We start from the raw sequence: 15652 nt of genomic DNA, 5'->3' as shown, positions 1-15652 counted from the left end.
TGGAAATGGTAAGGGTGGTTGGAAAGAGAAATCACACACAAAAACAAAAGAGGATGAGAATGAGAACATGAATTTTAATAGAAAAACATGAGACTAAAATGCAAAAACAAAACCAAAACAAAGAGAGATCAAAAGAAAACTAAAGTCTATGTCAATTATGAATAAAAACAAGCAGAAGCAAGAGCTACGTAATATTCCATAAAAGCAACTAACAAGTATCAGTCAGATGAAAGTTTATTTTTCTCAGCACATACCTACAAATGTCCTGAGTGGAGGGGCAGACAGACAATCGAGACTGACTCCTGGGAGCTGTTCCTGTTGTAGGACTGCTTGCCTGTTGAAATAAGTTAGACAGTTTGGAATCTTTGTCCATGAAATACATTGCAGATATTTTACTGTTTTGCCACATGATCACATAATTAAAGTAACTGTTTCTGCTGTTCATAGCACACTGTTGAACACACAGAAGCTGGCAAAATACAGGAAGCTTGAACAAAAGTGAAACCCATTTGTGGAACTAAGTACGCCTGAAGTGTTCGAGCTCTCATTTGCTCATGACTACTTTTTGTCACTGTTTGAGGAAGCAGCTTTCAGCATTTGAATTTTCATTTGGCTCTACTGTAAATGTCTGAAGGGAAAAAGTACTGATTTTCTTTCATGCAGTCAACCAACCATGATGATGCCTTTCCAAATCACGTGAAGTGCATTTGCAATACACTGAGTGATGGAAAACCCAAAGCTAACTTGAGTGGACTGATGAAACAGCAGGAAGATGAGAGTGTGTTTTAAAAGGTTTTCAAGGCAATCAGATCTTCTAGAAGAGCTGAAAATGTTAAACTGAGATGAGCCAGAAAAATTCAAAGTGCAGCTCTACAGAGCCGATCACATTCTCAAACAGCAGAAGAGATATAAAACATGTTTAGTATGTGACATTTTGCTCATAAGGTTGTTGCTACAAATTGCAGATTCAGTTAACCAATACTTTCACTGAAAACATATTTTGATGGTGTTAACAGCAAACCATTTCAATCTGCCTTGCTATCTACTGGCAGCAGAACTGTATGGAATCCAAATGTAAAACCAAGGCATTGTGATTCTTCTGAATCCCTCACAAGACATGGTATTGTGGGAAGTGGGTTCAATACAAATCATTCTCAAGGCTATGACCTTCCTGTAGCTGATCAAGAGTATTTGTTTTTAGTATCCCCATCCACCCCATTGTGATCACCACTTCCAAATGCAGACAAAAGACCACAAACCTCAGAATTCCACAAGATCGTGCACCAGATGCAAGGGAAGGATAACTATTAAGCAAGAGTACAAAGTACAAATCATACAAAGATGTAAAGCCTCTTATCCAGATCTTTTGTACTAGCAAATCAAATTCAGTCATATAATTGAAATTATATGACACCACAGACATTTTTGTGGTGTTAAAAAGGTGTTGGAAAATTAATAGTACAAGCAAAAATAATTACAAACAGCAAGTACCTGCAAACACTTCACTTTTTGCCGAGGTTCTCAATATCCATTCTATTTAATGCATACATCTTTTGGAAACATCAGTCACCACTATGTGGATTTTTGCTTTTATATGGATATCGGCTGAGACTTAAGAATAGTGATTTTGCAAGAAAACAATCTTCTAGCTCCTGGAATTCAAGTAGCCATTTTTACCTGTTGATTAATATCGCAAAAATACACCAAACCCACCAACAAGATTACAAACTCTTTACTTCTAGTTCTATGAACAAAACTCAGAGATACAACAACTAAGCTAAAATGAGAAATTAGATTGATAAAGCGATTAATAAATTAATTTACACAATCCTTGTGTTCCAAGTTTTTGCCATGTCTGGATTCACCAGACACAAGGAGGAACATTAGTGTGTATACATGCAATGTCATGCTGGAAGAAAAGGACAAGTATCTGTGAGAGAAATCATATTTCATATCTTTTCTACAAAAGCAGCATTTCAATTACATGCATTGGGACAGAGCATGAGATTTTCTTATATACATATTGGAAACATATGTTAGATGCATAGTTGGATATATAATCTCCTTCCATCTCAGCCTCTGAGATTAGTATGAAGTAATTAGGCATGTCTTAAGCTACTTAATGAGGAAAGATGCAGACATCAGCACCAATAACTAATGTTACTGGGTTACGTGCTGCTGCATGAAAAAACATCCCTCCAGACTAAGCCCCAGCTGAAAGACTGCTGAAGAAATCCAGCCCCAGAGTTGAGTGTGGAATCTTAAATTCATCCCTCACGATGAGCTCATTTCTTTTTCCACCTCACAGCTCCAGGACTGTTACCATTCCTTCTTTTGGGATCTCAGGGATTTGGCCTGGTCTTAAATGGTGGTCAGGTCAACTCCATGCAGTAAAAGGAATTTTTACATCACTTTGCCACAAGCAGTACCCTTTGAAGTGATAAGGAGACGGGCTAAGCTGGCCCAGCAACCATACATTATGTCTGCACAAATTCAAGAAACTTTCAGCAGCTATTAAAGCAGGAAGCCAGCTAGACACTTCTTAAGAGATCTGAAATAAAGCCAAAAACTAAACAAACTCCTTGAAAGGCTTTTACACTTATGATTTGGAACTGCAGGTCAGCAGAAATCTAATTATTTTAAGATAAAAAAATTACATTATCAGTTTGACTACTTAAATCTTACATTTTACTTTCAACTGTCAAGAGGTCTGGACTGTTTCAGCCCAGCTCAGTCAAATTTACTTTCTAGTTCCCCAGTGCAGGCATGATGCTATGTTTAGCTGTACATAAGTCATAGTTTATTTCCTTCAAAACCAATTTACATAAATATCTTTTACAAAATCAATGCTTTTTGCTTGTCTGTCTAAGCCCTATTGGAGCAAACATGAAAACTGGCAGGCAAAAGCCAATGCACCATTTAAGTCTTCAAAAACAAAGCATGACAAGTTATACAAAAGGTAATTCAGATTCTTACCTGTGATCAAATATAATTCATTCAATTTTTACAACTTTGTAACACAAAATTTTACCTACATTATCTAAATTTATATGCATTTATCTACATTAAATTAGCTTTTCATGATCAAATCATAGATTCATAGAATACCAGGTTGGATGGGACCTCAAGGATCACCTAGTCCAACCTTTCTTGGCAAAAGCACAGTGTGGACAACATGTCCCATCACCCTGTCCAGCTGAATCTTAAAAGTGCTTGATGTTGTGGAAAAAAAAATGAACGGAGGGAGTGATTTCTAAAACCAAAAAGGTTAGTGTTTCTGATATTAATTTTCTGATGTTGATTTGTGTCCCTCACAGGAAATGGAGGCCCTTATTTTGTAAATAGGTCTAGTCTTTGTAAACTAAATAGGAGTGGAAGGACCTGCTAATGTCAGGTCTGTCCTTGCTACCACATGTCATATGAATACAATAATTCACAGCTAGATTAGCTGTTTTTAAGAACCTGCAAATTTCAACTCAGCTGGATGCCTAGTATGGAGCTCTATCCCTAAACCCCTTTACTTTTTCATCCTACCCTGTTCTGACAGCGATAACTGTATCTGCTTTCTGCTACCAGCACTGTCTCTAGGTTTACCCCAATTCTTTTGGCAATATTCCCTCTTTGCCATCTCTTCTACAAGCCATACACCCCAAACTAATTTTAAAAATTTAGATAATAATATCTCTTAAATCCAGTCTGAGAGCATTTACTTGGGTAGTGTGTTTACAGAGAGAATTGTGTATTTTCAAGGCATATCTGACAAACCAGAATATGATAATTTGAATATATTCTGCTCACGTCGTATCAGTCCAGCTCTTTTGGGAATGTATATGCAACAGATGTTGGAAACGGTCTCAAGCAGACATACAGCTCTTATTGCTATAATTGCTATCACATTGCTATTTTACAGCACACTGAATATTTTGAGATACTGTATTTAGTGAATAGAGGGATCAGACTGATGCTGAGGACTCCAATCCCACCTGGGAGGCTGAATAACAATTTTTTTAAAATATTATTCCTTGAATGAATGTCTTCTTCAGACAGGTATATTGTACAGCTCACTGGAATGGGAAAACTAAACAAGCACTGTACTAATTTTATCAGAACAAATTACATCAGTAGCAGAATTAAATGTGGTAATTCAAAATAAAGCTGTCTCACAATTAATTTATAAGCAAGGCAGCTCATTTCTCTATGCCATCAACACAAGGAAGAGGTCTAAGGGATAATGCCAACTCCAGCTGATCAGGTTTGGCATTTCAAAAAGATTGTTAGTAGAGAGAGATTCCCCAGTCACCACCTTCTGCTGTCTTGGCCAGTTTAGATGAACTCTCTTGTCAAGGATATGCAATTCAATTAACAGACATGACAGGGCACTCTTCCATAATTATTTTTGGTATGTTGGTAGTGTGCTTTTCAAGCAGAGTACTGGTAACTACAGAGTTTTCAGGATAAGTGAGATGATAATCACTTACCCAGCACAAGGGGACTTCAGTGTCACACACTTGTGTCTGTGTTAGAAAACCAGTAAAGACAGAAATGGGGGACAGAAATAAATACAACTGGTGAAAACAGCAAGAATTTCAAATTGAGACTGCTTTTACTTAGGTGTTCTGGATCTGACAGAAGTTTCCAGATAAATAAATTGAAATAATTAAATAGGAAAAAAAGTCCTTAGAGGCCATCTACTGCTTAATCTTTGTCTTGAAACTAGTGCAAGAACATGAGTCAAGTTGTGCTCTTCTTAAGAACATAGAAGGGATCTGCTCCAGCTTAACAGAAAAGCTGAGCAAAAGAAGATTCTAGAAGTGCAAAGAATCCCATAGTAAGGGACTGAAGCTTTGAATTGAAAAACCAGATGATGTAATGGACAGCTTATATAAAATGGCCTCACAGCTATCACCAGAAAGGCTAATGAATCTTCTCCTGTCTCTGTTCTGAACAGAGGCGTTTCCAAAAGCTGGTCAACTTAGAACACTGCTGACGATGAAAGCTGCAGACAATTGCTGGGTGATAGGGCAGACAGGGAACATGTCTAATGCTTTTATTCTCCTACTGAGTTTGCTCTAGTAGCAGTGATGTATCACAGAATACTCCAGATCCCACCAGCTGAAACTCTAGTTAAAAAGCTGAAACTCTATCCTATTTGAGAAACAGCACGCAAAGGAATGGATCCCTTAGAAAATAAGAGCAGTTTGTCTGGCAATAAGCTCAGCAGGAGACCCAGCCTGTGTATTCTAATCTGAAAATTTCTGCTTTGTAAACAATGCAACATTCTGCAGAAAACATCCACCTTTATGAACTTTTATGCGGACATTTCCTCAGGTCTAAAAAGTTCCAAAACATGGTGATGGTGACCCAAGGGGGGTGTTATTTTACAAGCTTGGTCTTGATGGCAACTGAAATTTGTGTGCATGGGTTTGTGGGAGGGGGGTTCTGCATTTATGTTTGTTTGGCTGTTACTTTTTCTCTATTTTTTTTCTTTATTATAGAGTTCCTGCTTTGTGCTAGGATTTCAAAGTTCTTTTAATCTGATTGATGCCTTTACAGCAACTGTTACATTAATTGGTAACTGAATTTCTGTTAAATATTCTTTCACAGATTTTCTTTTTTTTGTAAATTATTCCTTGAAAAATTCTTCTCCAAACCTTTTTTTTCTCTCCTTTCCTCCTTCCCCTCCTTTCATCTGCCTTTGAAGAGAAGGAATTAAGGGAAAATAACACACAAGGAAGAAGCAGAAAAATCCTTAGGATTCTGCCAAACAATACCACTCAGCATCTTTAAAAGTCAGTATGATCATGTTATAAAGTGGCTTGAAATCTAAAATCAAAATTGCAAATAGCAAATCCATACTATCATTTAAAAAATGAAGCAAACTAGTGGTTACAGCTTTAACTTGTAAATTCAATCAGCTTGTTTAAGTTGTTTTCTCCTGCCTTACTAATCTATGCTAATCTTTATTTTCAAGGTACAGGTTTGACTAAAAAACCCACTTTTTCTATAGGCATAGAAGCACTGCTAGCTAAGCTTTGAATTATCAGATGGATTATATGCATGCATTATTCTTCGTATCGTAGCAACACAGTATTTTTAATTAATGATTCTCTTCAAGGATGCATCTTTCTAGTCACTATCACTTTTTAAATAAAAAGGTTTCATGCTTCTTAAAAAATATAGGCAATTGGAACAAAGGATGTGCCAGTTTTTTTACAAAAAGTGCAGAGCCATGAGAGCAGCAGCTTTTGACTGTCTGGAGGGAGCTAAATGGAAATTTAGCCTATAGGAAAGGTGAAGCACAAAACCTGCATTTTCTTTGTTACTGGATTTTGTGGCCCTTTATTTCTAAAGGTAGGCAGGACTCAGAGAACCATTCAGAATTTCTATTCCAAAGAGGGCATCTGTTTTCACACATCCCTCTATCTGCAAGACTGAAACCCTCAAAACATTCCTATATCCTAAACAGCTTTCACTCAGATGACACTCCTGCCATGCTCTCAACAAGTGCATGTGAGTGCACACACCCACCATGTTCTTCCTTGGGTCTGGTGGACTGTGCAGGAGACAGACAGGATACAATCCCATCTGTGAGAATACCATTCTTATGCTTGAACAACTCCATTCTGGTGTGTATTTGATGTCTATTTATTCCAGGCCTAAAGGAAGAGAGAAGCCTACATGTGCCAAAGCAAAAGAGTTGTAGTAAGGATATTGAAATGACTAAACCAAAAGAAGTGAAACCCTGAGAATGCATCATTATGAAAAACAAGAGATACTGTATTTCTATGAAGTGCAATAAACATAAAACTGCATGCCCCCCCCCACCCCAATTTTTTACCACTGTAGAAACAAAGTTTGCTTATATGAATTTGTTTTTAGGACAAATACACGAAATGTGCTTCTGAGTGTCATGGTGAAAAAACAAATGCTGTGCAAAGATTTCTGGAGTATATATGTAACAGGTATGTTACAGGTCACAATTACTATTTATAATTACAGAAATAATTAAAATAATTGTATATAATAAGCATATGTAATAATTTGCATGCTCCACTTACTGAAAAAAAATCAAAGCTGTTTCTGTATGATATTGGCTATCACAGGATAGGACTGAATTCTGTGATAACAGAAATTTAAATGATATATGGGTACTGAACACTGAGTGAGCTTGTATAAAAACATGGAAATTGTGGCACAACACATTTCATACATATATGCAGTTTTATCTGAATGTGTCAATGTGAATTATTTTCTGATGGTTGTCCCCATGTATTTAATACCATCATAAAATCATATGAATTTATTCAGTTCAATTTTCAGGCAGACTTAGGTGAATTCTGCTATCATGCCTTTTGTTAAGCTTATTGTAAACAAAGAATAAATTGCATGGACAAACCGCAAAGCATCCTCTATACACAGAAATAAAATATTCATATCTAGGAGTTTTTAAAAGTGCAGAAACAGTTACTATGCAATGAACCTACTTCTAGTTCTGGTTTTCTGCCTTTTTTGTTTATGTTCAAAACGAATTCTGTTCTGATGAAGAAAATCTTTTCACTAACTTGTTTACTTTGCATTGTTGTTTTCAGTAAATGAGAGCTAAGTGCTAGGTTAGTCTTCAGCTTTCATAATAATGATTCTGTTTATGAGCAAGAAGAATGATTTGATGACTAATGTAACATTTATACTCCTATTTTAATGCCAGTTTTGTATACACCATATTACCTACTGTAAAAGCATTTGTGAGGGCTGACATTTTATGCTTTACAAGAGCGAGGACTTTTTTTTCCTTGATTTATTTTCTTTCTTGAAAGCCCTAGGTTTTCCTCCAGTTGCTCACTACAGTCATCTAGAACCTACACTTGGAAGGGATGGAGCTTTGTGGTTCCTTGAAAAAAAGCAACCACCAGTCTGGAAGAGAATTTTCACTCATGATTAGCATGAAATTGGCAAAGAACAGTAAGAACTATGGATCAACTGGGAGCATCATAGCTGCCTGTAGCAAAACACAAGGGGTCACACAACTGGTCTTTAGGAGTCAGTCATGCAACAGGTTATCTTGGAAATGCTGCAATGCTAGTTCTGGCAAACAAAGTACATGGCAAGAACTTCTTCAAAAAGAACACTTAAGTTCCTTTATGTTTTTTTTTTTTACCATAAAACCTATCAGGAGCTATTATGTGCTCTCTCTTGGTGTCACCGCCTAAGACATGGTGATATTTGGCCATTACAAACACAGTGTGTAATAGCGAGTTCTGCTTCAAGCTGGGTAAACCATCCAAATACAGGACTTTTCATACAATCACCTCATACAGAGAGAGGATGAAATATTTGAGAATATCAAAACCCATGTAAAAGATTATTCAATTTTAATGAAAGATATTAAACTGTAATTTATAACTATTATAAATATTGTATTATTTATTACTATTATACTATTATTATTATTAAAAATAGTGCATTCCTTATTACAGAATTTGATACTCAGTTTGTGAAATTTATTTCAGAGTCACAAACTGAGTGATTCGAATCAACAATCAATACATTGGAAATGATACATTTTTCATCTAGATCAGCATCCTGGTACCTTTTGGTTTTCATTTGTATCTTACTGAGAGGAGCCCCATCCGACACAAGAAATCAGAAATTGCTAACATAGAGTAAAAACAATTCTTTCCTTCTTTCTTTCCTCTATTGCTATTCATGTTCTAAATTAGACATGCGAATATTACCACAAAGAATAATCCAAAACAAGCACCTCACTTCCTGATATAACTCGGCAGAATTTTATTAGATGGAAGCTTCAGAGACTTGTAAATAAAAAGTGTTCTAACACCTGCTACAGGCTTTTGAGAAGCAATTGAGGCAAATCAAAATTCAGGCAATTTGCGCCAAGCCTGATTTTCTCTGCACTGAAAAGTAAGCCCATGGTTCCCATCAGAGAATTTTAGATCTTGCTACTGAGAGAGCATCCTTCGCTAATGAGCTCTTGAATCATAATTAACATACAGAAAGATAATTACAGTGTTTTAGAAACATTTCTTCCAGAAAGCATTTTAACATAACCAGGCAGCCTCAGAAATACATATAGAGCATAAAGTCTACAGACTGTAATTCAGACATAAAATTTGTTCCACTGGTTAACCACAAGAGAAAACAATGAATCCACCAGAACGTTCTCTGACTACCCTTCCTCTTAAATTATACATCTATTTAGGAAGACATAAGAATTTTAATGAAAGAAGTTATAGTGTACAGAAAGCTAAGCAATGGCAAATAGGTAATAAACAAGGTCAAGTTTTTAATTTACTTAGATTTTAAACACATGCAGATAGGATAATTTCAACTCTGAAATCCAGAACACTGCACAATACTATCTCTTACAAAGAATAATTAAGTTCCTTCTGCTGCCAGCAACATAGGAAATAGGTGGAAAAAAAAGTCTAATGCTTAAAAAAATAGTAATAATTTAAATTCATCAAGGCTGGTTCATAACTCACATATCCAAGTGTTTCATATTTTTCTTTATGTGTATAGGTTTCTTTATGTAGATGGGTTTTGAAAGCCATAACTACTAACTAGGGCTACATTTTGTCAATACAAGGTAATGTGAAATACTGTTCAGTCCAAAATATGACTTAATAATATAGTTATTAAATTATTAATCATATCTAATTAAGTGCTAGCAGGGTAGAACACAAAAACATTGTTTATTGATTGCATGGGAAAGATTTAGGTTATTACCAGAAGTGCAGCAAAAATCAGACACTGATACATTTTCCTAATTGTCTCTGATTGGAAAACTAACAGAAGCTGTTAGAGCTCCAAGTTTTGGAGTTCCAAGGCAGTTTTCTTGATATAAATAAATAAATGGCTGAGGTGCATGAAAGAATTTCCTGGTTGCTGTTCACTGAAGAGAGCCACAGCTGTCAGTCAAATATTTTAGGTTTTATTCTTTTATTTGCCTTAAATAGTCTGTCACTGAAATTCTTGCCAGAAAATTATATGCAATAAGAAAAGTTCTTGCAACATGCTAAACTTTTACACTCTCAACAGACAGCAAAAGTGAAGGGTAAAATTGAGGTGTTGATTTACACACACACCCACACCCATCCACCTGTCTTGGGAATGTTTGATCGTAAAATCTCTAGACTGAATAGATATATACTAACTAGTATCTGGAAAATACCAAATCAAAACCATTCCTTCTCATTATAACTAGGTAAGACATATTCAGTGTTCAACAATTCAGTTTAATCTGTAATACCACATAATTCAGACTTAAAATTCATGTGCCTAGCATGCAAAAATGCCCAAGCATACACTGCAAACCTCAGGTGTTCTCTCCAAATAAACAATTTAAGATTATTATGAAATATGAATCTGCATTTACAGAATCTATGCTGTATTTCATTTCACAAATAGGTTGGTACAAAATCCAGTGGTATCTGCCCTGGAGCAGGAGCTCTACATCCAACCAAGGGTGGAATACACAAAACATGTTAACTATCACAATATAATTTCATTTGACCCTTTTTAACTTACACATACAGGCAAATGAAAACAGTGAAAGACAATGTTTTGATGACACTAATTTATAGCTTTACATAAAGATTACCTAATTTTCCTGCTCATTGAAATTTTTGTTGTGTGCAAGATCTGACATTGCACAGAACACAGCTCTTGCCTTAGGCATGTAGTTTATCTGGCCTAGAAGCTTTCAATCTTGTTTTGATGTGGAGTATTTTTTTACTATCACTTTCTGCCATGCAATATTAACCTATAAAGTCACGTGTTTACTTTTCTGTGTATAGACACACATACAAAAACCTGCATTACAAAGAAAGCATTTTAAGTCAAAAAACAAAGAAAACTGGAATTCCAATCAGATGCCTTTCAGCATTGAAAAACTTAACTGGCAGGTAGCTTCACATAGAAAAATTGATCCAAAACAGTGCATGATGCTATACATCAGAAAAAAGATAAAGTGCATGACTGAAAACCTGGGTTTTTAGCTTGCAACTAAAACCAGTGCAAATATCACTTTCTAATAAGCAACTATACTGATTTCTGCACAAATCACTTCAAAATAATGTTAGTCACCAGCAGGTTTCTCATGTCAGTGAATATATTTATGCTTTGTCACAGTGCAACCCATGCACCCATCTTTAAAAAAAGCAGAAAAAGTAATATCAATTCATAATAGATTTACAGTAACTATAGCTAGGGATATGCATTTAAAACTAGTAATTAAAATAATTAATAAAATTCCTGGTGATCAAGTTTGTAAGCATATAACTATATGATTTTTAAGGATAGGCAGCAAGCCCAGAAGAGTTTCAGCAATATCCTACAGCAGGCTGGATATATTCTACCTCTTTTTCCCTGCCTTTCTTTTTCCCTTCTTAACATAAGAGAGCAGAACCTAACATGGAACTAGTATTTTAATTTGAAATCACAGCTGGGGCTTGTTGTCTTTTTTTTTTTATGCTCTGAGAAGAAAAATGTTTTACAGTGGGTACTTCAAAGACAAAAATATTTTGGGAAGAGGTTAAAGGATCCTATGCTTGCACTAAATACAAAATATTTAAAAAACAAACATAATGTATGGCAGATATTTAGGCGTGGATTTAAAAAAAACCTGAATTTTTATCTTTTACCTCCTATATATCCTGTTTTTTTGGCATAAATTTCAGCCACATCTGAACCGAAAATAAAGAAAAAAGGGGGTCAAAACCAAAGAACTTCAGTAAAAAATCACATTTTGCCTTTCCTAAACTTTCTCTTCTCTTTCCTCAAAACCAAAATGCATCTAGATGTAAAGTCCTGGCTTCAGTGAACCATATATCCCTGTAAAAGGAATTCAGAATTCAGCCCGAAATTAACAAAGATTTATAGCTTTGAACATTACTGCTGTTATTATTTAGATAGGACAGGAGGAGAAAAATCAAGTCATAATTCTATCTTAAGCTGAAGTGCTAAGGTAACAATAAACACTTGGGGAAAGCAGGTAAAAATAAGTGCATATGTTATTTGCTTATTATTGCTACTCCATATTTTAAAGTAATGACTAATTGTATGATGGAGTTTACAGGGTAACCATAATGTTCAGTAGCAAAACTGATTCCTATAAACACCTGATTCCTATAAACAAAATAATATGTAAGGAATATAATGGATTGTTTTATCTTTAATTACCTAGTTTTTTTAAATTCCAGAAAAAGAGAACAGATTTCACATACCTTTGAAATATTACTTGATCGACTTGTGGAACGCCCTGGGGATTTGTCATTCTGGAAAACAAAATTAAAAGATGAAAAAAAGTTAAGTAATTTGGACTTTACCTAATCTTTTCTGTGATTGTGACTGCACAGAGGTTCTCTTCCTCTATTTTTCTTCATTGACTGGCTACTGACTGTACAATGGAAGACAATTCAAGAAATAAACCATCACAATAGTCTTGCAAATTACACGAACAAAAGTTTTTTTAAAGTTCTATAAGAAATTAATGCTAGCATTTAATTAATGTTGGTTTATTTTGCAGTTTTTCAGAAAAAAACATTTTAAGTCAAAGATCAAGGAATCATCAGAGCTTCTCATGAAAACTGGTACTTATTTATGAAAACAAATGTTCAATGACAAAAACTTCCCAGTTACACTGAATACACTCCTGCTAAAAAAAAGTAGAATTCATCCTCTAGGTAAATAAGCAGTACTAGATGACGTCCTGGATAGATATGTTCTGAGAAAAACAAATTGTGACCATGCAAAGATGCAGTTCAGTTTAACATCTACTCCTCCATCCCCTCTCACTCTTGCAAACAACTCATATACACAAACCAACACAAGGCTGAAGTGCATTAATAAAGTGTACTTCAAGGAGCTACATTTCCATAGCACATGGTCATTGTGGGGTCATTGGTCATTGCTAGAGTCATTCTTCTAGCAATCCAAAGGAGGGAGTGGAGAAGTGGTTCAAAAATTGGTTCAGTATTTACACTTTCCTGGCAATTGATTCAGCTTCATTTACACTGAAAAGGTAAGCTATTTCAGAAACAGGGCTCATCCCCTTAGTGAATGCACGTATCTTAAGAGAATCATGAAAATATTTTTCTCAGCACTTGAGAATGTCTGTTCAAACACTCAAGTGAAACATACACATCATGAAGACTGATTTTTACCTAGAAGGAGTTGAGCTAAATATCATGTGTGTAAATCTGTTACATAACCTGCTTGGAGGAACAGCGTGTTGAAACACAAAGCAGAGCTTTCGCTTCTGCAGCTTTATTTGCAATTCATGCATCATGCAAACACATACATGCACACATGTCCACAAGAGGTTTTCAACTTGACTATGACCCATCTCTCCTCAACCTTTTTTCAATAAAACTACAGAAAAATACAGAAGGTGCCAGCTACCAAAGAATAAATTTCCTCCTCCATTAATGCCTAGAAATTAGTATTTCCCCAATACTTTGTGGCACAGGACAGTTCTGTGATGGCAAAAATGACCAAAAAGAAATATTAAGCAACTTGTTTGCAAACATTTAGAACAAAAAACCTCACTTTTGTCATTTTTGTACTAAAAAAGTCACTTTGCTCTCAACCCCAGTAAGCACATCCATATGAAAAAATAGTTTTAATACTACTTGTTCCATATACCTATGTATCTTTCTTCCTCCTGAGTGTAGGTGGCTTATGTTTTTATTCCATCCCTCAGTGCCATCATTTTTTTTGTACTGCAAACATAAATATCCTAAATTATCTCTCTTTCTACTTTGTCTTCACTAGGACTAAGTAGTACAATGGATACTCGTCATCCAAACCAAGCATTACTGAGTTCCCTCACCACACAGCACTCTACATTTTATTCTCTCATAGAAACTAAATCTCAGGACTTAACAACCTTCAGGTTTGTCACTTTTTCTTTTTTTTTAAGAACAATTTAGAAAAAATAAAATTCTTCAAGTTATGCATTCATTTTTTTTTACATTTTGTCCTTGAGGCTGGGCCCACATTGAACAGGGTTGTGGAGTAGATGATCCTTTCTGACCTGAAGTATCCAGTGATTCAAATATTACTTCTGTGGTATATTATCCACTATAGCTTTGGTGATAAATTCATAATTGCTTATCCTTTCTCAATGACATTAAATATATACAGTTTTGAATGTCTGCATTTATATCCATAGAAAATACACTTCAGATATTCTGGGTACATAATTTAGAGTAGCTCTGCTTTGACCTCAAAATAATAGAAGTTATGGACCCATGAAATTAGTTCCCATTTTGTGGTTAGAAACTATGAACAGGGATCACAGCTGAGAAACTCCCTACTAAAAGCATGCAGCTTTTATTGTCCATCCTTTGGATTAAAAAATACATTGTATTTTCTGACAGTGTAGTGAACCCTGGAACTCTAACTTCTTTTCGTTCAACAATTCATCATTCAAGATTCATTTTTAAAATCTGTTTTTTGACTACAGCTCTCCAGGCTTTTTACATGATTCATTTTGCTCTCCGGCACATTATCTCCTTCACTTGGGTTACAACAAGATTCTGACTAACTGAAAATTCACAGCATCTAGTCTGCAAAGTACTGCTCATACACTGAATCGTCCAAACTGAGAGAAAGAGTGTTGTCTCAACAGTTTTTTGGGAAAATAAATGTAATCATCATTACTAGGTTCAGGTATTTCATGGTGATTTATCATGAAAACCACAGTATAAATAGAACAAAAAGTGTTACACTAAATTACAGTACATAAATCAAATACAGAATTCCTTATTGAAGTTCCTATTCAACTTGCACAACTATTCTTACAACAAAAGAACAGAATAGTAAAGTTACAGCAAAATCACTTTTGAAATGTGTCATTAAAGTGTCCGTGTGCTTCTGTTTTAATGATTTACGTTTACAAAGAACTCACATTGTTAAGAGTAATTGATTTCTGTTATAACTAAGTAAAGAGGAAGTGCAGAATGCTTACCCTACAAGGTTGTTAAATAGTAAGATTTTTTTTTTTTTTGCACAGATTCAGTACTAATTTACATTTTAAAAGTTAACAACGAAACACAGAGTATGCTGAGTTGGAAGGGACCCACAAGGATCATCAGCCCACCTCCTGGACCTGCACAGGACGTCCCAAGAGTCTCACCATGAACCTGACACCATTGTCCAAATGCTTCTTGAACTCTGTCAGGCTTGGTGCTGTCACCACTGCCCTGGGGAGCTGTTCCAGTGCCCAAACACCCTCTGGGTGAGGAACCTTTTTCTGATATTGAACCTAAATGTCTCCTGGTACAGCATCAGCCCATTCCCTTGGGTCCTGTCACTGGTCACCACAGAGAAGAGATCAGTGCCTGCCCCTCCTCTTCCTCTCACGAGGAAGCTGTAACTGCAATGAGGTCTCTCCTCAGTCTCCTTTTCTCCAGGCTGAATGGACCAAGTGACCTCAGCCACTCCTCATACAGCTTTCCCTCAAGGCCCTTCACCATCCTTGTGGCTCTCCTTTAGACACTCTCTAATGCCTTAATAGCTTTTTTATATTGTAGTCCCCAAAACTGCACACAAGACTCAAGGTGAGGCCACAGCACTGCAGAGTAGAAGAAAGACATAATCAAAGGATTTAACCAAAGACATATATATTCAA

The 15652-nt window shown here is 35.6% G+C and overlaps 1 protein-coding gene across 2 annotated transcripts in view; it reads right to left on the bottom strand.

The window, feature by feature from the left end:
• Window positions 1-15652, bottom strand: part of MARCHF1 (membrane associated ring-CH-type finger 1) — a 225569-nt gene that overhangs the window by 36289 nt on the left and 173628 nt on the right. For both annotated transcript variants that reach the window (XM_053941549.1, XM_053941550.1), the window contains exons 4-5: window positions 12243-12293; window positions 255-334 (exon numbers count right to left, since the gene is read on the bottom strand). In XM_053941549.1, coding sequence (XP_053797524.1) covers window positions 255-334; window positions 12243-12293 — 131 coding nt within the window. The remainder of the gene's footprint in view (window positions 1-254; window positions 335-12242; window positions 12294-15652) is intronic.

Source organism: Vidua chalybeata, chromosome 4, assembly GCF_026979565.1.
Source record: "Vidua chalybeata isolate OUT-0048 chromosome 4, bVidCha1 merged haplotype, whole genome shotgun sequence".
Classification (NCBI taxonomy): domain Eukaryota; kingdom Metazoa; phylum Chordata; class Aves; order Passeriformes; family Viduidae; genus Vidua; species Vidua chalybeata.
This window is presented reverse-complemented; position numbering and strand designations above follow the sequence as displayed.